At 52.6% G+C, this 27,781-nt stretch overlaps 1 protein-coding gene across 1 annotated transcript; it reads right to left on the bottom strand.

Annotated features, from left to right (window-relative positions):
• Positions 1–4,633: 4,633 nt before the first annotated feature.
• NUP50 (nucleoporin 50) lies at positions 4,634–21,547 on the bottom strand. The gene is made up of 8 exons (XM_037049639.1): positions 21,399–21,547; positions 18,408–18,486; positions 16,717–16,800; positions 14,505–14,691; positions 12,853–13,503; positions 10,444–10,525; positions 8,758–8,876; positions 4,634–7,884 (listed from the first exon to the last, which is right to left on the bottom strand). Exons 2-8 carry the CDS (start codon positions 18,474–18,476, stop codon positions 7,682–7,684), a joined length of 1,395 nt encoding a protein of 464 aa, XP_036905534.1. The 5' UTR covers positions 18,477–18,486; positions 21,399–21,547; the 3' UTR covers positions 4,634–7,681.
• Between the last annotated feature and the right edge of the window lie 6,234 nt (positions 21,548–27,781).

Genomic DNA, 27,781 nt, shown 5'->3' on the forward strand with positions numbered 1-27,781 from the left:
CTTCTTGTGAGGCCACCTTTAATTTCTGGGGGCCCGCCTGTCCCTGTGTCACGCAGTAGTGGTGAAGCACGCGTACACTCTTTAAATTGGAGTTGGAGTTAAAGAACAGTTTGGCTTGGAGGAAACCTAGGTGTCCCTTGTTAGGACATTAATAAGAAAGTTATCCCCCTTTTTTTTCACTTAAAGAAATGTCCTGGTCATAGTCTGATCAGTGACAATGTCCATTTACAACTTTCGGACCCTGAAAGGTGGGGCAGCGTGTAGTCTGTGTTCCAGTGTCTTGCTGGAACTTCCAGGCGCCTGTGAAAACAGCCAAGGCTTGTTGTTTCACGAGTGGAATAGCGTTGAAAACACAAGGACCAGAGACACATTCAGAGAAAACACGAAGCAGCAGGAACACTCCGCGGCCCTGTCCATGTGCAGGCGGGTGCGTCTCCCGAGGAGTCAAAGCCGTGCCCCCCTTCGTTGGCCTGTTGCGGGGGGCAGAACGGGTCATCGGGAGTCAGTGCGGTTTCTGTCTGGTGAGAGGACGAGAGTAAAGGCATGTTCCGAATGAGATTTTTTCCCCCAAAAAATCTGGCTAGAGTTAAACCAGGATCTATTTTTGTTGTCTTAATCACAAAAAGACTACTTAGTAGACTTCTGAAGGATGAATTAAACTCTTTTCTCTGTCACAAGATGTTCCAGGGGGCAGCCCCTATGCAGTGGTGTGGCCTAGTAGCTGACCTTTGAAAATTACATCTCACATTGTCCTAATGTGGTTTTAAATCACGGGCCAGAATTCTTTAAAGGCTTACATATTACACATCTGCTTGCTTTTTAATGAAACAATAGGTTTCATTGATATATATCCTGTTTAGTTTTCCACTTAAGCCAGAATTTAGTTTTCTATTCAGTCTCAAAAACCAGTATCTTTGGGCATTACATTGATTCTTCCTATTTGGGCTTCCTCTTGTCTTGGTACCAGAAAACAGAATTATTTCTCTTTGTAAAAACCCACCCTAGTAGGGCACAGGCTCTGAGACACTGACATCTGGGCCTTGAACCTGAAGGGACGAGCCTTTCGAGGTGACCACTCGTGGGGCCAGGTGGCCCGGGCTCTGCCTGCTCCCTCCCTGGAGACCACCCTGGGGAGTTGGGTGAGGACGGGTGTGCCAGGGCTTCCTTGTCCCTCTTCACTGAGGGACCTGCCACTAGCACTCCCTGGGGGAAGTCCTCCTGCCTGTCCCGGAGCCTGGAGAACTGGAAACGCCCCACACAGACACCCAGCACTCGAAAGCTGAGTGGCCCGGGTTGTGTTCAGAGTTCCACAGCGGGCTGGACCTCTGGCGAGGGGGGGAGCCACAGCCACGGAGAGTGTGTGTTTACAGTTTTCTACTCCTAAAGGCCAGCCGGCGATCTGGCGGTGCGTCCCGGCCTCGGCCCGTAGACCTAAAGCGACAGCCACGCTCCACCTGTGGCGAGTGCTGGATGCGCAGTTTCACCTTCCTCGTCCTTTGGGTCCCTGCTTCACAGAGGGTTGGGCGATTTAGGTGTAAGTACGAAACCGCACGCTTCCCTAACGAACTCTACGAGAATGCTGAAACCTGCAAGGACACCTGTGGAGATTTTTCACGACCTCGAGGAGCACGACTAAAGTGATTTCTACAGAATCTAGTTTCACACAAGCCCCATGGTGGCACCGGAGACTTCCAGGCTGAATCGTCAGGCGTCTTTCCAACCACGTGGTGGCAGCTTCTGGACTAATCGGCCCAGTGGTTTCTAAACTGTGTTCGTGGCTGGCTCTGGGTGTGCTCAGGAGTGTGCATTTCTGTGGAAAGTTGATTTGCATGTTCAATGTGACATTTTTTTCTTCCACATCTTCCTCTAATGAAACTGTACCTAGCTACTTTTTTTCTCCAATAGGGTTTTCCACGTGAAATACAGATTATACAGCAACCTGGTAACTTAGCAGTTGGACCTTATTTTCTCCCCCAAAGATTTCCTAAACTTCTAGGCATGTTCACGCAAGCTTCCTGCCCGGAACAGTTGTTGGCGACTCCCCAGCAACCACCCAACACCCGGGCCTCGGCCACCCTGGAGTCCACAGGGGGTCAGATGCTGTGTTTCCAAAACTAAATCATGAGAGATGCACGTCGGCCTTAGGTCCAGCACCCATGAAGCAGGGCGCGGCCTTTCAGTCTGCGTCAGGTTTCTGGGCTGTCCCCAGTGAGCCTGCGAGAGAGCCCTCTCCGGGGGGGGGGGGGGGGGGGGGGGGGGGGGGGGGGNGGAGGGGGGGGGGGTCGGGGGGGTGGGGAGATGGCTAGAGTAACTGTCAGGGTCCGAGTTCGAGTGTTGACAGGCACCCAGCAAACCATCTGGTCTTCCAGAAGATGGATCTGGGGCTGCGGGCTCTCCGTTGCCATGCTCTGTGATGAGTCAGGCCGACCTCCAGACCCGGCCCCTGCATGTCCATCACGGACGGACCCCCACCTGGAGCCCTTCTCACTCAGTGGGCTCTTCCTCCCGAGGTCACGTGCTCTCCGTGCCACAGGTGGGGGTGGAAGGCAGGCCCTGGAGACAGAGGAGGGGTCTGAGGGAGGTTGGAGAGGAGCACACGCACACCTGGAAGTACGGTGAGGGACGCCACATCAGGTTGGCACCTCTTGGAAAGCGCATTAGAAATGTCGCAGCCAGAACTTCCCGCATGGCAGCCCCGGCGGTGAGATGGTGGCGGTGAAGGAGGCTGGTTGTGGGTTAGGGAAGTCGGGAGGTCCGTCCAAAGTGCTTACTGTTCCGGGGGAAATGTTTGCTGTTCGGGGAAGGTCTACTTTGGGGAAGGTCTACCCTGGAAGCTGCTGGCAAGAACCTCGTTCCTATTTATCGCCTAGTCGTGACCTGTTTCAGTTCATGAACTCTGACAGAGATGGACTTTGTACAAAGTACTGTCAGGCCCTCACTCAGAACGAATTGTTGACTGGGAGGGAACGCCTGTGGGGACTTTTATTCTGGAGGAGGGGCAAAGGAACCGAACCTGCACAACCCCACAGCCCATGGTGGGTGCGTGTACAAGCCGAGTGTGTGAACACGCTGTGCTTTCTTTGATTGACTGGCAGCTGGGTAACTGATATGAGGAAGGGAAAATGTTTGGGGACGATGAAAGATGTCTTTTCTTTTGCTCACAGCCTCATGTTGAACTCCCTCCCTCCTGACCTGGCCCCTGCTGGAGCCAACAGGTGGAACAAGCCTTCTCTCCCGTGTGTGGGCCAAGGGTCTTTTGCCCTGGAATACAACTTTAATAAAAGTTTGATCGCTCAGTTTGAAATAACCATGGCAGTTAGTGAACTTTCCTGACTACGTTTTAGGTAAAGAATTTTGTTCAAAACGATTTAGGCAATTCTGGAAGCCCAGGAAGTCGAGCCCTTCCCTGGGCACGTGTGCCTCCAGGCTGCAGCCTGGCCTGTTAGTGGGCCCGGCCCCCACAAGGCACGGCTGACCCGTGGGCTGCGGCCCCTGCCCGGGCTGGGTTTTCTGGGCTGTGAAGCAGCACCGCCCCCTACCTCCTAGGTCTGACCAAGTTCCCAGGAGCATGTGTACGAGGCTGGCCCAGTCCCACAGGTATGATGGCCGCTGCTGCTTCTCCCCCACCCCGCTGTGTGCCCGATGGGTCGGTCACTGGGTACCTTTGAACAGAAGTCATAGGGAGCATGTATGTGGCCTATGGTTCTAAAATTCACATGGGTATCAAAACCACTTGCTCAAACCCAGAAAACATTCTGGAACTAGACGGTGAGGGCAGCAGCACAACTCGGGGAGTATACTGAAAATGACTGCTTTGTACATGAGAGTGAATCTTACAGTGAGTGACAGCTTAGTACAAGGTGCCGGCCCCCACCCGGTTCTGCCTCAGCGTGTCTGGGGCGGGGCCCGGTCTGCCCAGGTCCCTGGGGGCTGCTGCTGTGTCCAGCCCAGCAGCTCGGCCGGGCACCCACAGCAGCACCTCCGTCAGGTGTTGTCAGCTCAGGACGAACGCCTGGACAGGCAGGCCAAGTCGGTCTTTGTGACACGTCCTTCATCAGGGCACGTCTCATGTCAACAAACTAGCTCCGTGCCAAACAGCTCGGGAAACTTAAAAAATATATAAACCCCGGTCCAGATACTGTGTTTGTGAATGTCTTAATAGTGATTTTCGAAATCACTGAACCTTTTAAAGTTACATAAACTCAACATGTCTTTTCTTGATCATTTTGATCCTATTAGTTTTATAATGTCCTTAAGAGGGCTCAGAATTTTGACAGAGGGACGTGGACACAGGTCCCGAGTCCACCCAGTCACCTGTAAGCAACGGCGCCCCGAAACACCTGCCTTCGGGACGCCCACCCCTGGGGAGGCCTGCTGGGAGGACAAACCCGGGTAACAAATATGAAACGCCCACCAGTGCTGCAATTAGCAGCCGGTGGAAGCTCTATCATTCCCATTCTAACTCGTCAACACGAGCATCCCACAAACTCCAATTCGAGTTTGGACGTGGCCTGCACCAGCAGGTGCATGGAGAGATGAGGGCCCCTCCTGCCCTCCTGCAGAGCCTGGTGTGACCACCAGGGGCGCCTCGGAAGAGCACCCCCACCCCCACCCCCACGTCAAAACGCTGGGCTTTTGTTTCCTGGTCGTTTATTCACATTTCATGGGCCGTTACACTTCCTCAATGGGCTCATTCGGAAACTAATACAACTGAAATTACATTGTCTGACAGTTCAAGTATTTAAAAAACAATTTCCCATTTAAAATAGAAAGCAAACAATTTCTCCATCTGATTGCTAGGAAGTGTCCCATTTCCATTACAATTGTGTCCGCGAGAGGAGAGTCCTCAGCCCTGTGAAGGACTGTGGGGTCACGCGAGGCCGTGGGCTCACGCGAGGCCAGGGCTCAGGGGCCGGAGGCCGGCTCAGCGGGCTCCTCCCTTCCCCTGCTGCTGCCACGGGACGAGCCGCTCCTTCCCAAAGTCTCACTTCTGAAATGAGAACGGACGCTGGCGTCTGGAGACGCTAGTCTCCAAAGCCTTCCAGGGCACGGTGCTCGAATTTGGACTGTTCTGGAATGATTGGCAAGTGCTACAAAAGAAATGACTCTCGACCTTTAAGACAAAAACACACAGGCCTTCTCCGGGAGCCGCTGCCGGAACTGACGGGAAGGCGGAACACGGGTGGCAGTTTCTGGCCGCACAAGAGGTGACTCGGGAACTGAAGCGATAAAACACGTCGTTAAAAACCAGACCCACAACGGTCAGACTCGCCCCTCCGTGGGGAATGCAACGTGAACACCTTCAGAACCTCGGCGCACGCTTTCCGCCAGGAACCTGCTGACAAGGATGGCACGCAGCCCGTGTTGTGCCCACTGGGAATGCTCGGAAGGGCGAGACAGACACGCGCCACTTCGAGAAGAGGCCACTGGATGCTCGGCGCCCGTCCAGGTGCCACGTGCCCAATTCCAGACAGAAGGGGGGTACATGTCACTTGGGGCCCTGTATGTGGGCCACTTTATAGGTCTTTCAACTAAAGATGAGGATTTGGCCCACACCGAGGCCTTTCAAAAACTTAACACCTCGTTACGCATCGACAGTTCGCTGGGGAAGAACAGTCAGCCCGCCCTTCAGGGCAAAGGGCCCTCCCCTGGTACCACACGGGGACCTGGGGTTGGCAGAAAACCCGCACGTCTGGAGGCCCCTGCACACTAGCACACAGTCCAAGTGGGTGTCAGCCAATTCCTGAGCGCAAGCATTTTAGGAAAACATCACATTTTGAGTTGTGGGATATACATCACATTTTCCCGTTAATTTCACTGTAACAGTGAGTCTTAGCAGCGAGTTTGCTGGGAATGTTAGGAAGGAAAGCCACACACATCCACCACCTTAAAAAGGTGAAAACTACATGTACAGGGGCGTCTGAGCCCCTCCAGGTGCATACCCGCCCTCAGGCGAAGGCTCACAGACCCAGCGGTTAGCGCTGCAGGGGCCTGGGGCCGCGCGCTGAGGTCTACCGGGTGGGACGGCACGAGTGGCTGAGCAGGAACACACCCAAATCCGCCCCCATTTCCTCATCCTTCTAACAGCTGGGTAAGCGGATCAACCCAGGTGCACGGGGCAGGGCCAGGGTCACCGAGACAGCTTTGACCCCGTGTTTATTATAAATCACCTGCAACCAAAGTACCTGAGTGAGGTCAACTCTCCAGAGCTCGTGCCAACGCCACTGCCACTTGTCCCTCGGGTCTGCCACACCCCACAACAGGTGCGCCTCGCTCTGCGTGGGTTCACCTGAGGTCACACACTCTGGGCCCGATACTTGCTCCGCAGTCAAAAACAGCCCCAGGCAAGAGTCTCATGGTAAGGTACTTGATCGTGTTTCCCTGCCCCCTTTACGTCTAAAAGTTGTAGTTTTTTTGAAGCACCTACACTGTCTACAATTATCTGGACCCCTCTTTTCTGAGTCAGGTGTGTGCCGAGGATCGAACATGCAAGCGGGAGCCTTGGGCACCGACCCTGAGCCTGACTAAACAAGCCCCCGCTGCCGGCACCGAAGGGTTCGTGGACATGGACCTCTCAACGCTGAGGCTCACAGCTACTCACGTGCCCGGGCCTCCAAGAACGCTAGTGTCAGGGACCTGGTGCAGGAGAAGAGACGCGGTGTTCGGGCCCGCCCCCCACCCTGGCCCCTCCCTCCCAGGGGACGTTCTGATGGGAATCTCAGGTCAGATGCCGAGCGGCCCGGCGTGGGAGCGAGGCAGCGTTCGTCACCCCACCCTGCGGCAGCGCGTGCTTCCTGTTGGAGTCACGCGGCTCGTGTGCAGGGAAGTGCCTGGGACCTAAGCAGTAAGCAGTTCTAGGATCCAGAGGGGCGGCCCTGGTACAAATACCTACACACCCACCTCCTCTGTCTGTGCTTCCCCTCCGACTCCACCTGGTTTCACGGGGCTCATTGCCCACGGTTTGGAGCTACCACATCTGTGCTTTCAAACCCCACCCCTGGCCACCCCTCTGCCCTGTCACCAGGGGTACCAAGTAACAGCACCTCGTGATACAGCTACAAAACTACAGAACAAGTACTTGTTTTCTTTTGAAATGAAGCCGCAGGTCCCGAATCACAGGCAATGGCCTCCAGGGTGGAAGCCTGTGGCTGCTGCAGGCCCCACGCAGAAGGGGAGGTTCGATGCCCACGATGCAGATGCGGCTTGGAAGGAACAGAGAGAGGCGGCAAGGCTGGTGGTCCGGGCGCAGCGGTGCGGCTCAGGTGGGAGAGAGCTGTCCTCACAGGCGGAGGGAAGGCGGCTCCGGGCCGGGCTCCTGGGGCGCTCCACCGTGGGAGGGGAGCGCCGTCAGACCCGCACCTCGGGTCCAACAAGCCTTTGGAAATCCAATCGATACCCTGATTCAGTCCGTAGGAATTCACTTGTGGTTGGTTGAGTAAATGAACATAAAAATCTTTCCTGAAATTCCTTTCTAATGCATTTTACACATCAGATGGCTCCCAAGAAGGCAGAGTACAGTTTCTTGACACTAAACGTTAAAGGTTTATTTGCCATATTGGTTTTCCTCACAAAAGTTTTAGGTTATCTAAAAGTTCTGAGAATGTCAACGAAAGAAGAAAGACTAACTACGCTGAAAGCTGTGCAGGGGCCACGCCTTGCCAGCCCCTCAGTGGCGGGCCGCTCAGGCGCCCTTCTTCTCCACTAGGATCCTGTGCAGCTCGTCTGCATCCTCGCTGGTTTTGACCCGAATCAGCATGGTCACTGGGCTGGTGGCATTCTTCTCGTCCACGGGGGGGTTGGGGACACAGACAACCAGCACGTTGTTCTTCCCCGTCCGGGTGCACGGCATACTGGGAGGGACCAGGACGTTCAGCAGTATGTTACCTGCAAAACACCACCGAGTCACACAGATGGCAGCTCCACGGACACAGAGCTGCCAGGGCTACGCCACACACCACAGCAACTCACTCTGGACCGAACACTGGGGGCCGCAGGAATGTCACTGTCACAGAAGCAGGCGCGGCCCAACACAGTGTCCCGAGAGGCCCCTGCCAGGCCACTGGCAAGATGGGGACTCGACCACCACAGTAGCCCCTGAAGCCCGCCCACTCCTGTCCCGAGGGAGCAGCACGCCGGCAGAACCCGGAGTCGCCACTGAGAGGCAAATGAAAGAAAGAGGGGCGGGCAGAGAGACCTGTGTCCCGGGGCCGCCACAGCTCCCTGGGTCAGAGTGGCACCACTGTGACAAGCTGCACACCAGTCCAGCTCACAGGAAAGACAGAGCCTCCGAAGTCTCGCTCTGAGCCCAGCCTGGCGTGGCCACCACCTCCTCTGAGACCCGCCTGGCCCTGCCAGACTCCCCTCCTCTCGGAGGACTGCTTTTGGAGGGCAAGGCTGGGCGTGGGCTGAGGGATGGATTGATGACTATTTGCCATCTACAAAGGATCCCTTTAAATGACCAACTCCCCTCGTGTGTTTATTAAACTGCCCCGTCTACCTACAGCCTGTCAGCAATGTTCCTAACACCAAGGAACACGAGCACCATGCTGGTCCCTCCTGGGCCACAGCTGCTCGCGTCCACACGTCTTACACACGGCCATTGCAGCACGCGAGTCAGTCCAGAAACGCACGGGATGCGTGTGCCCGCACGACCCCTCCTCCTCCAAAAACCGCCGCACCATGCCTGACGTTCTCAGAGACTGGACTCGGCCGGGGGAAGGGCGGCGCGCACCGCAGGCCGCGGGGAGAGGTACCCACCTAAGTTGGTGTCTGCCCGCACTAGAAGCTGTGTCTTCTGATTCGCTGTGGGTTTTAGATGCAGAGTGCCCACTCCTTTCTCCTTAAATTCATTGTCTTTCTTGTAAAATAGTTTACACCTGTGGAGAAAAACAACGGGCGCAGCCAGACACAGGATGACAAATCAAGTCAGTTTTGTAACCCGCACTGACACGCCTGCGAGGCACACCCCCACTGACCGGGAGGAGGGGAGGCCGCCGACCGGACCCCGGCCCAGGCCAGAGCAAGGGCAGCTGGTGCCTCACCTAGGACCCTCCCGTCTCCTCACGGGTTTAGACAGTGGGCCCCATGGAATGTTTTTCGTTTAAGAGAATAAAGTTTTTATTCATTCTCAAAAAAATGAGAGGGGCATGGGACACCATGGAACATTTTTTAGTAACACTTTTCAAAACTACCTTTTCTCAAGTCTGCCAAAGTCACAGCCAAACACTCTGCACCCCCAGGTGGGTCCTCCAAAGATGAGAGCCAACACAGGACAGACACTCGGCCCCCAGCTCCCCCCATTTCTCCTTTCTGAATTCTCTTCAGGGCTCCTGCAATTCTAGCCTCCCCGATTAACGGCCGTGCACCCGGACGTCTGCTGGCCGCCGCGTCTCACGGCTCCTCGGGTTATTCACGAACAGTCCAAACCGCGCTCCTCGGACTCACTCCGATCAGGGAGAAAATCCTCAGTCTGAGGAAAAGGGCCCCCTTTGTGTCGTCTGTGTAATTACATTTTAAAAACAGGCAACAGAATGGGTGACCTCTTTTAAAAGTTCTCAGAAGTAATGACCACTTGAAAACCTCATGGGATATGATTTGTGTTACAAGAACTGCTGACTCATTCGTCTCAAGTTTTCCAATTAGAAAACTACATCTAGGGGAGCTTCTAAAATGGAAAAAATGGTGTTCAGCAAATACGCGTTAGAGGCACTCATCTCCTTTCCCTGACAGACGAGATCGCCCCGCCTCTCCCTCTGCTTTCTTCTGAAAGCAGCCGCTCGCGCTGACCACGCACAGGCCAGCGGGCGCTGATGGAGGGCCCTCGACCCGGCCCCGAGCGTGCAGTGCAACCTGCAGGTGACGCGGCGGACAGCTGGATGCCGACACCTAGTCTATTAACCCACGTCACCCCACACATTCAAGAACAGGCAGCTCCCATCAGCGGGGAGACAGTGTGCACACACCCTTAATGGGAAGGGAGGTGTGTGCAGAGCTGCGAGGAAACCCGCGAGGGCCAACCCGGCCTCCAGGTGCGTCGGAGGCGCCTCCGGATGAGAACAGAGGCAGAACCTGCCTTCGGGGACAGGGACTTGCCTCGTGGGGGGGCGTGGGGAGGGAGGGGAGGGAGGAGAGAATAAAGGGAGAGGAGAGGCAGACGAGCTGGGGGCGGGAGGGTAGAGAAAAGGCCCACTGAAGCCCTTTCAATGCAGGGAAGAGCTGCGTCAGCGGGAGAGAGGAGGCCCCGCCCGGCAGGGACTTTCGGGGTGCTGCACCCCCAGAGGAACAGACCGAGAAGGCGCCTTGCCGCGGTGCAGGGAGCAGGCCCCGCCGGCCGAGACGCGGTGCTCAGGCAAGTCGGCAGGACGGCCACCCACGCCCTCCAGCCAGAAGCCCGCCCAGGTGTGGAAACGAGGCCGCAGAGGGGACCCTCCGAGTGGAACTCACTTTTTGGAGTAGAAAGCGTCTTCTTCTTTGACTTCCGCAACCACCACCTTGGGAGGCTCGTCACCCTCCTCTTCACCCCCACCTTGGACAGAGACAACACCAACTCAGCCAGACTCACACCAAGCAAGAGCTTGAAAATTCGACAAAGGAAGTTGGTTATCTAGCCCCATTTCAACCTAGAAATTTCATGTAAGCTGATACCAACTTTTCTGTGTGTATGTGTGGGGGGGGGAGTGGGACTTGCCCACTAGATTTTAAATGTTTTGTAAAAAAGGAATACAACTGTTACTAGGAACATACTTTTCTAAAACAAATGTTAATCTGTAGAACGCCTTGCAATGACAAAACGTCTTGGCTTATAACTCAGTGTATATACAAACTGTCAAAGAAAACTCAAGTCACCCTATAAGAGAGCGAACCCCTCGGCCTCTCCGACCCCATCTCCTCCAGCCGGCTCCGCTCCCATGGCCTCGGGTCAGAGCTCCCGCTCGGCTTTGCTACAGACATGAGGAATTCCACTTGAGGCTGGAGTTTCACAAAAACAGCCCCTTGCCCGAAAGTGCCTCTCCTGGGAGGGGAGGCAAGGGGCGGACGCTCTGTGTATCGGAGCTGCGGGAACTCCTGACCAGAGTCACGGCAACGAGGGTCCACAGACCCATGAGCACCATCTTCCTCCAGCCCCCGTCGGCGCCCAGATGCCTGACCTCTGTACTTTCTGAAGCCGGATTTGAGGAGAAACTGCAGTCTCCAACAGGCTCTAACACCTTTACCGCCAATGTTCCCGTGACCACACTCGCACCGCACCAAGGGACAGTCACCATCAATCAGATGGGGAGCAGAAACAGTGTTTCACGGGGTGAACTGTCTGAAAAATCACCCCGAGGCCAAGAGTAAGCAATTGCAGCCGGTCAGAATCAAAGGCCCCTCCAACCCCACGCCCCACTGGGCCAGAACAGTGCTTCCCACTCCTTTCCACACCAGCGCCCCAAGCATGGGGGGAGCTCTTAAGACCCTGCATTAGATGCAAACACCCACCTTCTTAAAGAGAAAGGAAGCCCCACAAACCCTAAGTTAAAAAGCGACCCCTGGAGAAACAGCTCTGGCACCCGGATGAGCCACAAGACCTGAGTCTGGGGAAGGCGCTCCGGAGCCCTGGTCCTCAGAGCAGGGCCCCCAGCCGGGTTCTCTGGGGTGGGTGCCAGCATTCGAGGTTTCAACAAGCTCTCCTAAGTCCTTCTGATGCACCTCATGTGACAAGCTCTCCTGATGCATCCCTGTGACAAGCACCAGATGAGCACTGAGTGCTTCATGGAGGGCCTTCCTGCAGAGGTGTAGGCTTGACTCAAATGCCACATCCCTGTGACCGACCGGCCTAGGCCTAGGCCACTCCCCAGTCATCCTGCCCAGGGCAGTGGGGAAGTAAAAACGGAGACCTTCACCCACACGTCGCCTCGCACAGCCCCTGGAGGACATACTGGAAGGCAGGGCAAGACGCGAAGACAGTGACGAAGTTTAGCTCCAGAGGAAAAGGCAGCATGTAAAAAATGCAGCCAACTGGTTTTCCTCCTCCAGGGTTAAGGTGTCACCACCCGAGAAAGGCACTGTGACAGCATCTGCTGCTCATAGCCACCAGGCAGGAAGGGCTGATGACACAGCCCTTCCTTCTCGGCTCCGAGCCCCGGAGGGGGTGGGGAACTGGGACCAAGGGCCAGCCTCTTCACCTCACTGGGGACAGACACTACACCCAGCAGAAACTTCTGGAAAGGAGGCTGCAACCCAGACGTTAAATGTCTTGGGAAGACATTTAACATCTTCCCCCCACTATGAAAAGTCTACCTTCTAAATTTAACGTCACTGCTTTGTTACGGGACTTTATTTATAACCAGATCTGCTAAATACAAACAATTCAGTGGAATAAAACACAATTTTCCAAAATATGTTAATTCACTGAATTCTTTCTTACATGCAAAGCTATGCATTCCATACTTTTCAGAGTCAGAATATTTCATATTCTTAATTCCAGGTTCTTAACCCTCATAATGACCCTACAAATAGGCCTCACTCCATTTTGTGAATATGGAGGCAAAGACTCTAAGAGGCTCCTCAAGCCCTGGCCAGTAGCAGTCAGTCAGAGCATCGTCCCGGTGCACCATGGTCACGGGTTTGATAGCGCGTCGGGGCACATACAGGAATCACCCAACAAATGCGTGAATAAGTGGAATAACACACTGATGTCTCTCTCTCAAGTCAGTAAGTACAAATTTAAAAATAACATAAAATAAAGAAAGACTGGTCAACTTGTCTCAGGATCCCACATGGCTCATAAGCTGACAGTGTGGTGCCTATGCCTGCCACCAGGCTCAGGGCTCGCACAGGCCCACGGGGACTCAGGGCCAGCCTGACACCTACCTGTGCAGTCGGCACTGCCGCCATCCACTGGCCTCTCCACTGTCTGAATGGAAAACGGCGAGGAAACTGGCTTACTCTGGGTCGTATCTTTGCCAAATAAACTGGAGTTTCCAGAAGGAAGGGAAAACCCAGCCAGGGGGCCAGAGTTTAACAAGCGAAAAACAGAACCATCGACCTTCTTGCCAGAATTAAAGGAGGCACTTGCTGCTGCGGGTGACGGGTTTTCAGGCACGGCCTCTGTCTTCTCGCCCTCCTCCCGTCTGTCACCAGGGAACAAAAATGGGGACTCTTGCTGTAACTTGGTTGAACCAAACAGGGCAGGAGACTGGGTGTCGAGTGACATTGTGCTGGGTTCCCTTACAGGGTCGCTGCTGCCACTGTCGCCTAGCTGCTGCTCAATGCCTGCCAGGTACTTCTCATAGTCTTTGAAGACGGGCGTCAGGTCGCACAGCGGGTTGGCATCCACGTGCTTCACTATCCAGTCCCGCACGCAGCAGTTCAAGGCCGCCAGCTGCTTGTGATAGGCACTCCCTTGGTGCGCAGGGGCCAGGGTGAGGCCTGCAGAGGAGGGCTGCTGACCGTCACCGTTGGTTTGGGGATCTGAAATCTTATTATCAACCAAGGAGGCGGGGCCATTTGCAGCAACAGATCCTACAGGAAATTCAAGTTTTAAGATTTATATAGAAGTTCACTAAGTCATCCAGGTTTTTATGTCATTCTTCCTATTTTCTGCTTTCATTGCATCTAGTTTGGTGACAGTTCAAGAAGTGTATGCACGTCTAATAATCAGGATCTGGTTGTCACAAAAATCAAAACAAACTTTATACAAGGGCGGTATCTCTTATGCTTGTGTTAGTAATTTTAAAATAATCTTTCCCTTCAAAAGGATGCCCATCTCACTCAGAACTGTCAAAATACCATTAGTATAAAACTCAGCCCCCAAGGCTGCAGGACAGAACATGTAATAAGTCATTAACTCCTAAACAGAAAGTGCTTGTTTCACTCACACTAACCATTCTGCCTCATTAAAATGAAACTGTGCGTAGGTTTGGAACAATTCGCTGCATACAGTCCCAACAATCACCTCTAAGAACCCAGGGCTCCCACCTGCGATCCCATTCTCTGTTGCTAATCCCCAAAGCTCTGACTATGTCTCTCCAAACACAACCAGTCAACTAACACCTGCCGCTCAAAACGCACCCTGAAGGGAGGAGTCCCGGGTTTCTGCTGGGTTTCTGCTGGGTGCGGGCCAGGCAGAAGTCGGCACCCGCAACGCCGAGCAAGGGACTGGGAGGGCAGGCCTTCATGGGCCCTGCCCAGAGCGTCCCATCCTCCTCTGACCCTCAGGTCAGTTCTGCGGGTCCTTCTCACTGCCCAGCCGGAGGCCCAGAGGTTAAGGAACTTTATCAAGGTCTCGGAGCCGGCAAGCAGCAGAGCTGAGAACAGAGCCTAGGTCTATTCTGGCTTGAAAGCTCATGCTCTGCCCAAATTCATAAACAGCCAACGTGTCCGTAACCTCCTTCCTTTTCCTTTGTAGCTTTTGCATATACAGCCCCAGGACCTATCTAAGTACAAGAAAAACATCTTTGTGAAGTTAGTTTTCATGGATCACCTTCACACAGGTGTCAGCGGGGGGAGGGAAGGTGACTTACCGAAGGCTACCTTGGTCTCAGGGGTGGCCCGGGCACTGGAGAAGGGAGAGACGCTGGTCACGCTGTTCCCATTGGACAGTCCTTCCAAAGGCTTCGATCCAGCGCAAGGACCAAATCCAGAAAACCCTCCTCCTCCGGAAGGTGCAACCAAACCCTTGAAGCCTTTGAAGGCCCCCCCACTGTCGGACTGAAACACAAAGAAAGGACGTACATGAGACAATGTGCTGTAGCCAAGAAGCAAACTTGCGCTGCTGCTGCTACCCCAGCCGAACAGCACTGGAATCCCGCCAACACGGAGGACCCCGCCGGCTGGACCAGACTCACACGGGAGAACAAGTGCATTCTCACAACCACAACTCTGGAGACAGGAGCTGCCTCAGAGAGTCACGCACAGTCCAAATCAAGGTAAGAGCAGTAAGATACCAAAGGGAAGAGAACGAAAGCAGTGATGGACAGACCCACCACTCAGCGTCAGACCTGAAAACACACTCTCAGCAAAACCAAGCCCCAAACTAAGTATGTTTCAAGTACCTACCGCTCACAATTTGCCTAACGAGGCTGCACGAGGTCACATGAGGTAAACTGAAAGTGTTTTACCCAGTTAACCTGTAGTTTCCTAACAAAACCCATAGCTTCCCACCTGCTCTCAGCCTACAAACACCCGAAGGTCGACCTGCCTCTCCGATGCGCGTTTGCTGCAGCCATGAAAGCCAGAGGCAGCCCTCCCCTCTGACTCGCTCCCTACCACAGGTCTTTCCGGCAGGCTGCTCCCGCCCTCGCTGGTTCCCCATCTCTAAGCCAAGATGCTTCGGAAACGCGTGGCATTTCTTAGCAAATTGTAAAGCTGCTGCTCTCTATCCCCAAGAACTTCCGGAGAAAGACTCCCTCCGTTTTTACTGTGCTTTGCTGAAGTCATGACAGTTCCTGTAAGCCCCTTTCTCCATTCAAGGTAGTGATTAAGCCACAGGGTTGGGGGCGGGGGGGCGGATCTCAGACCAAGGATGCAAGGGGGGCTGCAGGAAATACTCCCAAAACTCTGTCACGGACAGCAGGCTTCAGGCACCCAAGAGCGCAACTTAAGTTCCCACACATGCGATGACAATCATGATCTCACAGAGAAATTACTTTAACTGGAAACTCTTCCTTTTCTAAACAGGCCGGTCGGTCTCATATCACCGCACAGTCCTCAAAAACCACGAGTGTTTCGGTCACATCTATGGAATCTCATCAGACAGTTGCAGACCACTGATAAACTCATGGCCACAATATTAGGCAAAGAATGGCAAATCCTAACTTGTATGACTTTCAATACATGTAATAAATATAGCTTAGATTCTGATGCTTTAAACTTGATTTCTAATGATTCAAATTCCAAAATACATCCAATTGTTACTTTGTAACAGCGATCTGCAGAGAAACAGGAAAGGCAGCCCTTCAGAGCCTTTTATTTTGCATGATTTTTAAAAGCCACATGGTATTTATAGCTGTTTTGGCAATTACATATAGTAAACTGGTTCTAGAATCATGACAAAAAATCAAAAGCCACTGTTTTGTTTTGTTTTGTTTTGTTTTAAGGAGTGAGACATTCAGCACAACCAGAGCTAAAAAGCTGAACGAGAAGATGTCCATCTGGGCTCCAGAGAAGCAGAAACAGAAGTCCCTGCTCTGGTCCGCCTCCGCCCACCACTGTGCCCCCGCCCCCCGTGGGTCTGCAGGCAGAGGAACCAGCCTGCTCCCGGGAGAAGCTGTGCTCCAGCGTCCTAAGCCGATGACAGAACACTTACCTCCTCACACACACAAGTTCTAATGGAAACCTGATGCTGAAAGTTGCAGCTAAAATTATCTGTGGATTTCAAATATCCACCTATGTTCCATTTCCTTTAACAGCAAGGACGCCCCTCACCCCTGCTAAGTGTGGACGGAGGTTGACAGGGCTTCTACTTCTTCGCCCCGGTTCAGCCAACAGCTCGGCCACCCCTCCTTGAAGGCTGTCTCTGGCCTTCTCTGCAGCCATCCTCACTGCCCCCTCGCCTCTGTAACTTACCCACATTCTGCCTTCTCCAGCAGCTGGGCGAGCTCCCAGGAAGGCTCGGCTCTCCTGTTTACAGTTTTTGAGGGGGACCACACCAAGGACTCACGCTTGAGGCCAGCACTTTAACCAGCGTCTACTGATCTGACTGCCCCCAAGTGGAAAGCTGGGGAAAATACTCACTTCGCACCCCACATTCCTCCGCTTCGCTTTCTTTATGGCTCTGTTCTTCAAGACTTCCTCACTGGCCACCGAGAACGTCCCCACCTGTGGGAGCACACAGAGTCAACAGCAGCAAGCGAAGGCCAGAAAGGAGAGGACACTGAAGGACGAGCTGGGCCGGGCAAACCTACCGAGCACCTGCCGGTTTTAAAGTGCTGTTAGCAGTCGTAACAGGACTTGCAGAGAGCGCACACTAAAATAAAGCTCACGTCTACTATCTATCTATTCCAATGCCAGTCACGTGAGTCAGAAGGGTTCTAGAACCCACAGACCCGAATCACAGAGAGAAGACTGCAAACGCCCGACCAGGCCAGGCCCACGGAAGCTGTAGTGCCCGCTACTCAGCACCGTCTTCAAGCGCTTCCCGCGCACTCAGAGGTTCTAACGAGAGGTAAGCTGCTCCGACACCTGGGTGCCTGCCCCAGTGCCGCCCCACTCCCACTCTCCTGAACGTCACCTGCACGTGGGAAACACACACGCACTTTTAGGAGAGCTCTGCCCACTTGCCCTTTGTCTGAGAGACCACTGAGGCACGGAACCCTGAGTGCTGCTGGGAGCGTCCCAGACGGCGCCCCGAGTGCTCCGTCCACGACGAGGAGCGCACTGCAGCCTGTGCCTTCAGCTCCTCCTTCCGTTTCCCCTACAGGATCGGTGTGAGACATTTTCTGTGAGAAGTTCTATGGTTACTTCAGAAAACGTTTAACGGCGAGATCTCTGTATCCCCAGAAGGGAGCATTCAGTTCCATTTGCCCAAATTAAATGTCATGCCCTCCACACTCATTCCTGTGAATCTACCCAAACAGGAGCTCCTTTCATTCCCGAGCTATTTTAATGTCAAAGCAAATCTTTATATGGTAGCCTGAGGCTTACCAGACCCCGGACGGAGCCGTATGTGAGACCCAAAAAAACCTCAGTTACGAAGTCCTGGTTAAGAAGCACCATGTCAGTTAAACGTGTTAAAAGCCCCGCCTTCTCCAACCACATTAGTAGCTGTATTTGTAAAGGAAAAAATACTAGTTACTAGGAAACAGACTCAGAAAGAAGATAGCAGTCTAAGGAAAAGCTCAAAAGCACTTTTGTAGGTTAATTTAATTTTAACCCTTTCACTCGGCACTGTCAACTTGAAAGGCAACCTGGTCACAAACTGGCCTGGGACACCACACTGCTGCGCTTTCCTATTAACGCCACTGTTGTATGTGTGTGTATGTGGGGGGGGGGGGGGGGTGTCTCTGATCTACAAGAACAGGAAACAAAGCTGGTCTCGAGAAGATCAGCGTCACGAGGCGACCTGTTCAGGAATCTGCACAGTGGAATCTGCACAGTGGCTGGTGGGACACCACTTCTCAGGTTCGCCACGAGATCACTGACTCGGCCCTGACAAAGCCATGGGTCTGGAACGCTGCACGCACATGCAATTCAGGAGCGAGGTGCTTGTCAAAGGAGCAGAGCACTGCAGGGACTCGGGGCGGGGGACAAGGCACATCAACGCAATGAACGAATGTCCACACTGAGCACAGGTCCGGGGAAACCTTCCAGTTTCCCGTGCAGCGTGGCCTTAAAGAGGCCTTTCCACACTCCCACAGTCTGCCCGAGGAACCGAAGTTTAAGTGCAGGGACAGTGGGAAATCATTCCCAGGGAAACTGCTTTTTACCTCTTCTGCTTCATCTTCTTGATCCCAGTTCCTGTCTGTCAATTCCTTCTCGGCAATTCTTTTGGCCATTTTTGCGACCCTAAAAGTAAAAAGGTTAGAAGTAAAAAGTTAGCTTTTCTAGACCAAGAGAGCACTCTTACAAAGAATTTTAGGCCTGGCTGGTGTAGCTCAGTGGATTGAGTGCGGGCCTGCGAACCAGAGAATTTTAAAAATTCACTCTAGCATAAAATGAGATAAAAAACCATTTTTGATACCACCGGGAACTGCCAAGACCTTTCCGAAGGTGTGCCAGGCCCCTGGGAGTCAGATCCAATCCAGGGCTGCGTGAGCCAGGGCAGGGCAGGCCTGCGCAGGCCCACTGGCGTTCGCTCTGAGCAGCTGGAACCCAGCCCTCTCTGGGAAAAACTCACATGCCACCTCAGGTTTTTTTAAAACCTGCCATCTTAAATACTGTATATACATATATATATATATATATATATATATATATATATATATATAATCAAGAAGTACTCGACTAACTTATCTATGTAAATTATAGTCTTGCTACAGACAAAGTCTTTCAATATTTAAAATTCTCTTCAAGGTGATCCAGTGAAGAAGCCCATTCTCCAGCAGGACTTGCAGTGAGGCGTTGGTCCCACCCCCACAGCATGGGCCCCCTCCCTGGGCGACAGACCGCTGAAGTGAACGCACTTCCCAAGACTGAACGTTAACTACTGCAAACTGCACACTGCTGCGATAAGACATCTTTTAAAAGCTCAAAATGTAATTAATATAAACAGGTTAACAATCTGAGAATTTACAACTGTTTCGAAAACAAGCCCTGAGCTCGTCCAGTCAGCCCAGTGCACCGCAGGGCAGGCGGGGTGGCGGCGGGGACTGGCAGTGCGGCAGTCCATGCCGGGGACACGAGACATGGCCAAAGAGGGTGCCTGTGCCTGCCCTATGTTCAGGTCATTTTCTTTGTTATGAAAACAAAAACACTCAATGGACAGCTCCACTGTGAGCGCAGTAACTCACCAGCTCAGGGGGATCTCCGCCCCCCACCGGCCCAGGAATGTACTGAAGCCCCCCCACATCCTTTCCCCAGAGTCTTTCTCCTCCTGCTTTGCCCTCAGCACTGCCCGGCCCAAGTAAGTTCTGGAACTTCTTGGCCATTAAGACACTAACTACTTGTCTTAGTGTCCATAAAATAAAACGCAAATGGTGACACTACAAAGAGCTCCCAACTCGGACCCTGTAACCACATACGGGTTGTCAGCTTTGAGTAACATCCTAACAATCTTTGAATCCTTTTTTAAGGTCTCCCCACAAACATCTGGCCAAGTTTTGCTACTAATTTTTGAAATCCAAACAGAAACAAGCAATGGACTTGTGTCCGTAACTCCTTACTGAACTTGAACTAGGTCTCTGCACGCCTCCCTCGGGCCGTTTTGCTGTTCAGTAACCAATACTTCCACCAGAGGGCAGAAAAGGGGAGAAGATGAAATAGCCACTGTTGCTATTAAATATTAATGGTTAATGACTTATTATTAAATGGAAAAAGAAGGTGCAGCTGCAAATGCAAACACTGTAATAAGGTACAATTTCAACCTCTAACTCCTGCCCACAGTGGAAGAGATAATCATCATAGCCAAACCCTCATCTTCCACCACGGTCATCCAATCAGCACCTGACCAGAGGGCAGGGGTCTACCGGCTGTGCCCAGGGCAGGACCTGCCCCGTGGTGACAGGCACTCTAGCTGCGGCCACAGCAGTGATCTGGGGCGCTGCGCATTTGAAAAACACCACAGCGAGATGCTTGCATTCTAGTTTTCCATTTTCTTGCAGGAGTCTTGGGGCAAGTTATTTAATTTTTGTGCCTCAGTTTCTTCATCTTTAGAACAGGGAGGTATGCAAATTGAGATAAACAAAAAACTTAGTTTAGAATAGTGCCTGGAACAGAGGAAGGGCTTAATAAATATTAAAGAAGTAAGTTTTATTAGAAGCAAAGGATATAAAATACTATTTTCCTCCAAACCTTAAAAGTTCTACTATGGAAGAAGAGAATTTACTTGAATTAGGAGCCAAGCTTAAATCCATTTTATTTCAAAGCATGGCATTCAGACCGTAACTTTTATTTTTATGCAAGGCGAGGAAAAAACATTCTTGTGAAATAGTTAAAATCAGGCCGGCACCCTGGGAAACTTATGAGCTATTCTTCTAGGTAATTTAAAAAACGTTTGGGCTTGTGGTTAAAAGGCATCAAGTTATGAGATGATTTCTGGGAAGCACTATGGCGGGAAACTGAAACTTGCTAACTGGAGGGAGGGTACGTGGTCTCTGCCGTCAGAGTAGCTGAACTTGAGTCCACACCCGCGTATCTATGGTGCCATGCCCCGAGGGAAAAAAGAACAAGGGTTGGACCCTGAGAACGAACACCGGGCGGGGGAGGGGGGAACGAAACTGCTTCTTTCTTAAAGGAACAAAGTAATGGGATGATCAATGGGATGATCAGCGTCGCAGTAAGAAAGTGAAGCCTGGTCAAAAGGGGCGAGAAGAGACAGGTGGATCGGCCAAGGGAAAAGTAGTACCGAGAGAAACCTCTAGGAAGCAAAGCAGAAGGCCTCGCCGGGGCAGCCCTGGCCCACTCTGGCCTCCGGCGGGGCCCAGCACCCCGGCGAGCCTTAGCCAGATCGGACACCACAGCCCCAACAGGCCGACCCCAAGGCCGACCTCACAAATAACCTCACCCGATTGCGTGGCTGCTGTCATCCCGCCCCACCCTCCCGAGCTTTCCCCACGCCACGTGCCTCATCCTCAAGCCTGAGCCCTTCATTCCGGCTCCTCTTTCCCAGGGTCCAGGCTCCTCCAGATCCAGGTCTGGTACGCCGCCGATCTGGCTCAGCTCCCCAGGCCCCGGACCAGACCAGCCATCCCGGCACCCAGACTCCTGCGCTCGTCCCTGTCCCTTCCTGTCCCTTCCTACTCGGCCGGGCCACCTCTCACCTCCTGGGAGGCTGCCACGGCACTTGCTGGGCTGTTGGTGCGGCGAATCGAGTGCGAGGCGGTGCTCGGGTGGGCAGAGGCTGCTCGTCGCCGGGTGAGAGCTCCCGGCCGCTCCCGGTGCGCCGAGATTCTCGAAGGACTCGGTGATCAGCAAGCCCCGAGTCTCACACACCATATCCCCTGAGAGCCTCGTCTCTCCGTGTTCGGCAGGGACGGGGACAGCCACCTTCTCAGCTGGAAACTGCCGGGGAAACAGCGCAGAACACGGCCCAGGCCGCCATTTTGTAACTCGAATCTACCCCTCAAAACCAGTTCTGAAAAAGGGGAGGGAAGAAACGCCCACGACCAGCTACCGCGCAAGCGCGCTGGAGCCGTGGCCAGTGGCCCCTCCTTCAGGGGGGACGCCGGGCCTCACGCGGCGCAGTCGCACAACTGCTTGGAAACCGTCGCCAGAAGAGGCGTCCGAGCCTCGCGCATGCGCGCGCCGGCCTCAGCCGGGAAACGGGCGCCGGCTGCTGGAGTTTACGCTTGTTGGTCACGTGTCGGCTGCGGTAGGCGTTTGAGACGTTTGCGCGGTCCCTGCTGCGGGGCTGTGGGACCCTTGAGTGCTACTTGAAGCGCTCAGGAGAGCGCAGTCGGGTGGTGAGTCTGCGGCTTGTGGTTTCCGTGTGCGGTGCTACAGAGCTGCGGAGAAACAGGCCGTGGTCCCGGAAATGTGAGTGACTTTGGGAGAGTGTCACGTGGGGAGCAGGCGCCACTACCTGGACCCCGATAGCTGCCTCGTGGCCCTGCTACGCGGTCACCTGCGACGTGCCTGGCTGTGGAGCCGGAGGGTGGCCTTGGCGAGGGAATGGACCCTTTGCCCAACAGCCTGTATTGGTTTGTTTCCCGTGGTGGGTGAACTGAGATGGAGAAGTGCTCCCCAAACTGCGCAAGTAGTTGAACTCCGCGGAGGTGAAGCCTGCAAAACGCGTTTGGAACCTGGCGTCGCAGCGCCCGTCCAGCGTCGGGGTTGGTGCACTTGTGTTTTTGTTCAGTTTTACAGTGGAGCGTTTCGCGCTGTAGGTTAAGCTGTACACAGCAGTTGGGCTTTGCCCAGTTCCTGACCAACGGTGAAGGCTCTCTACCGTGAGACCCCGCGGGACTTAGACCCATTCCCGTGTAATTAGAAACTTGCTTCAGAAAAGGAACGTTCTTAGAGCAGTGGTTTTTACCATTTGGCGAAGAGGCGTTTGTGGACGTCCTTGAAAACGCACAGAAAGTTTTTGCAAGTATGTGTGTGGAAACCCCGTTGGCGTGTAATTTCCAGGTGTTTATGAACCCTTCCTAAAATCCTGTCCACGGACCCATATGTTAAGGACTCGTTATATAGACAGTGGATGGAATAAAAGGTAAAACAAATAAACAAGTGGCCCCTTCTCTGGACATACGAGAAAAAGTCAGATTTATTCCCTGCCATTATGTTTGCTTTCCCTAAGACCAGCAATCCAGAACAAAGATATTGCCAGATGTTTGCTCCTTCTCTGAGGTAGACGTGAGAAGCCCAGGTGTTTAACCCCCAGCCAGGGGACTCGGTCAGGTGTTTATCCTGCACACTGTTCCTGAGTTGGATGGAACAATGTGAACCGTGTGTACAACTAGTTGAGAGAACATTAACTAACGGTGTATTGCAAAAAGAGATTCTTATGGCATGCACTTCAGTGTCTTTTTGTTGTTTAAATGTTGTATTGATTTGAGAGGGGGAAAAGAAACATCAATTTATTCCACTTACTTAGGCACTCGTTTGATTCTTGCCCTGACCGGGATTGAACCCACAGCCTCGGCGTATCAGGACAGTCCTCCAACCAACTGAGCTACCCAGCAGAGGCCAGTGTCTTTGTTTTCATCAACACAAACAGAACTTACAATACAGACCCTTCGGGATGATACATAGCTTGCCAAAGCCATCCAGCGGGCGAGTAGCAGAGCTGGGGCCTGAGCCCAGCGTTGCCCCAGTCCGCATGCCCTTTCAACACCAAATGCCTGCTTGGGGGGGCTCCACCGATTTTTGCTGGAGAGCCTCAGCTGTCCCTTCTCGCTGTTGCGGTCAGCTTCCCCATACTCCACAGTGACTGCTGTAAGTCCTAACTTAACCCTCTCTAGCCCCCTTTCTCTCAGTCCACGCCTCATCTCTTGCTTCACCATCCTCAGGATATGGTAGACACTCTACTAGTTACCAGTGGACAAACCCTTCTTTTTCTGAGTTCCCCTCTGACTAACAGCGTCTGAATCTTTACATTTGGATCTGTCTCTGAGGCTTATTCATCTCAAATTGTTCTCTAGTGCCCTAAAAACTGGTAATTTTTGCCTTGAACATCAAAGTATAATTCTCAATCAACTTGCTGTTAAGACTGTGGACAGAAAGGGGCCCTGCGCTAAACCTGACAAGCCCAGGAGAGGTCGGCACGGTGGGCCCTAGAAACTCGGAGACTGGAACAACAACACGGGGTGGTCTGAATGTAAAATTCCTAACTAAAAGGTCCTGGTGGGTAGTCACAGCCTAGGCCTGCAGCTTCCTTGACAAAGGTCAACCTGTACCATCAGTCAGCCTATCTACTGTCTTTTTGCATCTAAGATAACACATCCTTGGAAAGTCAAAGTAACCCCCTTTCCCAGACCCCTCAGGGCAGTACAGCCCCCCGCCAGACGGGACCACAGAGCCCCTCATTGCTCTCTTGTTGCCCACATGCCATCTCTGTGTGCTGTGATGTTAAATATTAACTCTCCTGTACCCACCAATATAGAAATGTCTCGTTTTACTTTTTATTCCATCTCAGAGGCTTCCTCTCTTTGCTTTCCGCCGCCTCCCTGACCTACCATCAGTGGACTTCAGGTGACTCCTGAGTCCCCTCCCCTGACCCCAACGTGTGGAGTAAGCTGCAGAGCTGCTGATCTGGAGAGCATTTCTCAGTCCGTGGAGACTTATCTTACTGGTGATCATCCTCGGTTCGGCTCAGATAAACTCGGAAATTGTCTGCAGATTTGCATGTTTCTTAGGTCAAAAATATCTAGGGTGGTTCCTGTATGGGACTCAGCTTAAGTAGGGATGGACTTTCGTATGTTCCCATTTCTTCCGCTGAGATGTGACTCCTTAAAATCACAGAAGTTGAGTTAAGGATCACAATTTTTATTCTTGTAGTAACAATATTTATCTCATAAGGCTAAGGAAAGTAGCACATAATTACTTAATTATTGTTGTAACATAAGTTAGTCAATATCTTTAAGATGCAAATAGAAAAGACTTCTGCTTATAATAGCACTTTAGCTGACTTGCACATTGCATGCTGGATTTCAGCACTTACTAAACTAAAATGACAACTTTAGGCCAGCATAACTCAGGAGAACAGACAGTTTGCATGCAGACAGACCCCTCCTGCCATTGAATCTGGCTGCTTCCGTTTGGTGAGGCTCTTTGGCCCTCATTTTATGAAACAGTCCTCCAAAGGTATTAGTGGGTTTTTTCCCCCTGATACCTGCCTTCAAAAATCTGTTTCAATTTGTTCAACCCCTGAGGAATTTTATGGTTGCCAGGCTAGTCATTTTCATCCTTGTGTTCATAAATAAGTGTCCAGACGTGTTGGATTACCTACGTTACTTAATTCAAAATGAGGTCACAGCGATGCAGTCTTGGACACCTTTCTGCCACTACAGTTCCATGACATTGTGTCAGCTTTGCCACTGTGATCAAGCCACAAATGTCTCAGATAATTCGTGCCCAGGTTGCCCCAGTAAAGAAAGTTGCAAGGTAATATTTGTTGGATTCCAGCTGCGCCCTGGCCTTTGTTTTAGCTACGCTTGAGTCTTGACATTGGAATCATTCTCTCGAACCTACAGAAGACGCTCAGCGACAGGAAGCCTCCGGGACCAGCCCGTGCCCCTACCTGAAGGGGTGAGACAGGATGCGCTCTATCGCCAGCCTAGCAGTGGGGCTGTGGGCGTCCCGGCTCATGGAAGTTGGCGCCTGTTTTGTGTCTAGAGTGACCTCTTTGAATCAAAAATGAACTTTGGTCTTTATTTTGGGTCATTTGTTGACCAATGTCTGTGCTCTGTTTTCAAGTATCTTTTACCTAAAGAAAAGGAAAAAGCAAGGGCAAATGGGCGGAGAGCGTGCAGTGCTGAGAGGAACGCTGTGTGTCACCGCTTTTCTCTCCCGGTACTTCAGTTCTCGTGAATCTGGCTTTGAATACTGTGGATCCTCTGATCTCAAATGTAATTTGTTCCAGAAGGCTGTTGTAGAAGCAGTTTGTTCAAAAACAGACTTGTGTAGGTGACCGACCATACAGGTATCTGCGTGACAGGGTTGTTGGGGTGAGGGCCGAAGTTCTGTTCGACATCTGAGATGTTGTTTCCGTGAACAACCTGGCCGAGAACAGAACTGTTCGAGATGGAAGGCGTTCCGGAACCAAGGCTCTGTACTGATAAGATGGCCTCCCACAGTCAGGAGAAGACAAGGACCAAAGCAGAGTGGAGAAGGAACTCAAGAGTTTGGCAGATTCCTGTTCTCCAGACCTGCCTGAGAGCCCAAGTCCAGCGCGTGGCGAGAGGGCCACAGGCACTGCCCACGAGTCCTGTCTCCTCCCCGGAGTCTTCTGGTGTAAGCTGGAGCCTGGCGGAAGGTCCTCGGGCTCTAGTGGTTGGGGAGGAAAAGGTGGTCCAAACCGCTGGAGGGAAGAGGAGTGAGTAAAGTAGCACAACACAGTGGCTAAGGACACGAGCTTTGGGTTAACTGCCTGGAGTTTGATTCTGGACTATGCCACGTAAGAGATGGGTGGCCTTGGGCAAGCCGCTTGAGCTCCGTGTCTTCATCTGTAACCTCTTCTGGGGTTGGGAGGGTTGCATGACGACGTTCATGTAAAGTGGCTCAATCAATGGACCATTAATGGTAAGCCAGTAGCCCCCGTTTCCTTAAAAATATTATTTATTTCTTTATCTTTAGAGGGGAAGGGAAGGAGAGAAGGAGAGAAATATCAATGTATGGTCGCCTCTTGTGAGTCCCCTGCTGGGAACTGGCCTGCAACCCAGGCATGTGCCCTGACTGGGAATCGAACCGCGATCGTGTGGTTTGCAGGCCCGAGCTCAATCCACTGAGCTACACCAGCCGGGGCTAGCCCCTGTTTTTAAGTTCCTTGTAGCTCTATCCCCCAACACTGTGAAAGGTTTTTAAGTATTATTTTTCCTGATGGGCTTCTTTTTTTAAAAGATGTTTTAAAAGCCTTATTTAGGAAGCAATAATCCAGTTTCCCTGTACTAGTGAACATCAGTGATGTTCAGAGGTTTTTACCTGTGTGTCATGACTCACAGTGACGTTGGTTCTCATAACCCCCACGGAAGGCAGAGAACCGACGATGCAGCTGGAGCAGTGGTACCACGGCTCAGGTTCGTGGTTTCCAGCAGCGCTGTGCAGTGTTGCTCGGGGGCCATGGGTTCTCGCCTAGATCTCACTCCACCCTAGTGCATTTGGCTTCATAACAAAAAAGTCATCATTAAAGTGGGATCCAGCTGTATTGTCTTGAGACTTTGAGCAGCGTGTGACTTGGTTTGTTCTAGGGGTTCCAGTGCGTTGGGCACTCAGCATATTTCACAGCCTGTGTTTTCATCTTTCAGGCTTCAGCAGAAGATTAAAAATAATGGAGAATTGTTCTAGAGCTGTTATTTTGCATGCTTCACAGTCACTAAAAAAGTAACTATATAGTATGTGTCTTTTTTAACTTGAAGATACTGATTTATATAAAGTAGTGTATTGGAATATCTTCTTTTCTAGGAACAAAGTTAGCTGATAAGGATTAAATAATAAAAGAAAGCCATCAAGAGACTTCCTGTGTAAACGATGGCAGGGACAACTGCTCTAAGTTCCGAGGAGAGAGAGATCACCGAGAGGTGAGCAGGGAGGTGTTCACAGGCTTGGGGCTGAACGACCCTCCAGGGGGAGCAGACTCTGTGACTGCAGAGGACGTGGGGTGGCGCTGCGGCGGCGAGGAGTCGGGGCTGTGGGTCTGGAGAAAGGCTGTAGACAGAGCCAGGACCTACAGTGCCTGCAAGAGCTCCAACCCGCTCGCCCTTGCATGGCCCTCCGCATCTAAAGCCGCTGGAAAACGACCCCTTTCTCCTTGGTGGTTTGCGCCTATGAATGCTCAACGGTGTTCGGGGGCTCCTGTGAGCCGGCGCTTTCTAGATCCTGTCTAGGGTAGTGGCTGGTCTTCCTTTGAGGGCTCCTAGGAGTCACGTATCGGGAACTCAGCACTTGAGACTTGTCCTAAACCAGCCCGCAGTCTTCCTTGCCGCTCCCGTCTCTGCTTCTCCCTGCTGACCGCCTCTCGGCTCCACCCCGTGACCCTTGTTCTGCT

Source organism: Sturnira hondurensis, unplaced genomic scaffold (genome assembly GCF_014824575.4).
Source record: "Sturnira hondurensis isolate 20B ecotype Veracruz unplaced genomic scaffold, ASM1482457v3 Scaffold0000780, whole genome shotgun sequence".
In the NCBI taxonomy this organism is placed as follows: Eukaryota; Metazoa; Chordata; class Mammalia; order Chiroptera; family Phyllostomidae; genus Sturnira; species Sturnira hondurensis.